This window comes from Sitodiplosis mosellana, unplaced genomic scaffold (genome assembly GCF_009176505.1).
Source record: "Sitodiplosis mosellana isolate CC-2019 unplaced genomic scaffold, AAFC_SMos_1.0 Smas_scaffold_4119, whole genome shotgun sequence".
In the NCBI taxonomy this organism is placed as follows: Eukaryota; Metazoa; Arthropoda; class Insecta; order Diptera; family Cecidomyiidae; genus Sitodiplosis; species Sitodiplosis mosellana.
This window is the reverse complement of record NW_022599361.1, coordinates 1-2,657: the sequence shown is the minus strand read 5'-3', so window position 1 is coordinate 2,657 and position 2,657 is coordinate 1. Positions and strand designations below refer to the sequence as shown.

Here is a 2,657-nt window from a genome sequence, read left to right as displayed (position 1 = left end):
TGGAAGGGAAGGAAAAAATGGGAATAAAATTATTTGATTTTTGAATGACTCTTATCAAGTGGCTTTAGCTCTATTTGTGTATTTAGCTCTATGCTTAGTCCAGTAAAATCTATCAAATATCTCACCATATCGGAAAACCAACCAAATCAGAAATATTTACAACACATTGAAAACCAATTCAACGTACCGAACGTATTACTGATCGTAACATATATTATATTATATTAATATGATATATAGAATAAGACGACCAACGGAACTAAACTAGTGCTTTGACATCGCTTCTTCTTTTTCCACCCATTCCAACTAATGAAGATCACTTGAACATTGGATTGTACTAGTTTTTAATTCTGAATAAATATTGCCAATCCTTTTTAATTTATTTGTTTTTGTACAGATAAATCGCATGCGTTGCTGTATAAACTAAACGCGTTCAAAACACACTCAACGCACGTTGAGTACAAATAATATTTGCAAAATTCTGAAATGGGCACACTATGAATGGCATGAACACTAGGGTTTTAAACTATTAAATACTATACTATTATGTATTCACACGAAGCTGCGTATGCGAATGTTTAGATTTGTAGAAAAAACAAATAAGATCGAAAAAAGAAATTGGCAATATTTATTCAGGCTTAAAATCTAGTACAATTCAATGTTAAGGTGATCTTCATTAGTTGGGTGGAAAAAGAAGAATCGATGTCAAGGAATTAGTTCAGTCCCATTGGTCATCTGGTTCTATATAGGTTATAATCAGTAATACGTTCGGTACGTTGAACTGATTTTCAATATGCTGTAAATATGAGTGATTTGGTTCAACCGTCTCCTTTAAAATTCATCACCTGATGCTGCTATGACCTTTGGACAATTTCTCTCGGCTAATATTCGATAAAGGTTTGTCGGTTGTGATTTCAATATTTTCTGACGATGCGTGGCATAGTTGTGAAAATGAACTGCAAACGAATCCTGGACCTTGTGCAGTAATTCTTCGATTTTTTTCGAATTGGTTTCAAAAATATCATTCAGATGCGTATGATGAATCGGATAAAAAGCGGGTGGATTATAAATTTTTAAGCCCCAACATAGTTCTGGCTTCACGTTGGTGAAAGATTTCGATCGACAAATTTTCTGTAGAACATTTGTCATCAAAGTTGGTCCGTTGGCATACCAAACTTCGGTCGTGTAATGTTCCGTGAAATTTCTGTTTTTAAAAAAATTGACATATTTGAAAATGCTCAATGAAAAAAATACACAAATAGAGAATTAACCAACCTTAGAAACAATTCAACAATTTTGTGACCGACATCTCTCGATTCAAAGCCATAAAATGAATTTTGTATTTCTTTATCGTCTTGCGCACCGATAAAATTGGGTGGAAACTGTTCAAATGTTGATTTAACGATAAAATCCAAGTCTATATGAATTCCACCGAATTTGTAGAGAGCCAAAAGCCTAAGAAAGTCCGACAAATGACCCATGAAATGTATTGTTGTGAGCATTTTATCTTTTTTCACCCATTCTTCGGCTGGTGTACCAACGGAAAATTTATACCAATCCACGTTGCGATACTGAATGTTCGAGTACGTTGACAATGCTTTCACTAATGGTGAATTGATCTGTCCATTTGAAGGCAAGCCCACAGGTGAAGTGAACAATACAAAAATATCACGGTTCGGATTCCACATTGCAGTCGATTCGATGGCACATGCTTGTCTACACAAAAGCAACAATTAAAATGAAATCAATGCGGAGGTTAGTTAAACTACTCGAACGAGCAAACAGTCGATTACCTCGGAGTAAATGACACGATCCCATTTTTACACGATGTGTCCTGGAAAAATATCGTTCTATCAAGTTTCGGTGGTGATGTCATTATATCGTCAAGAAGTTTCACTTCTTTGCCCATTTTCTTCATTTCATAACATTTTCTCACTGCTTCGATTTGCTTCAACTCACGCTCGGTGTACGGACTCCTTGCACGTAAAAACAAGAATAAACACAATAAAATCCCAATCAATACGATAGTAAAGGATCTACATAAATGCAATCGCTGGGCTAGATTCATTTTGATCAATTCCCGACAAAATTCAAATCCACCTTAATGGTGTGAGCTTGGTGAAGTTATTATATAGCTGAACTCTGAATTTATTCAGATTGTTTATCATAAACAATCAATTAAATTATGCGACATAGTTTCAATTAATTTTTGCCCAATTCTAAAATGGGCCATGACTGTACTGTAAATAATCGCAGATTTATATAAACAAGGAGATCTGGCGAGAACAGATATTTATGTCGATTTAACACTAGGAGCCATTTAAATTCGCACGAAGCTGCGTATGCGAATTTTCAGATTTGTAGAACAAACACAAATAAAATCGAAAAAAGAAATTGGCAATATTTATTCAGGCCTAAAAACTAGTACAATTCAATGTTCAGGTAATCTTCATTAGTTGAAATGGGTGGCAAAAGTAGAATCGGTGTCAAAGTATTAATTCAGTCCCGTTGGTCATTGCACTATTTTTAATAACAAAATGCAGTACAATTTATCTGTGTTAGTTGTACAGAATCCGTAAAGTGTCATATATTATATGAGTGGTTTGGAGCGAAAATGTGATACAGAAAATTTGCGAGGAAAATTATCAGATGAAATA

General features: G+C 34.4%; 1 protein-coding gene across 1 annotated transcript; it reads right to left on the bottom strand.

Moving 5' to 3' along the window:
• Positions 1–1,275: 1,275 nt before the first annotated feature.
• Positions 1,276–1,909, bottom strand: LOC129572100 (alpha-1,4-N-acetylglucosaminyltransferase-like; the record flags this gene model as incomplete). Its single annotated transcript, XM_055452016.1, has 2 exons — positions 1,794–1,909; positions 1,276–1,716 (listed from the first exon to the last, which is right to left on the bottom strand). Coding segments are annotated over exons 1-2 (557 nt in total), but the record flags the coding sequence as incomplete, so codon positions are not given.
• Between the last annotated feature and the right edge of the window lie 748 nt (positions 1,910–2,657).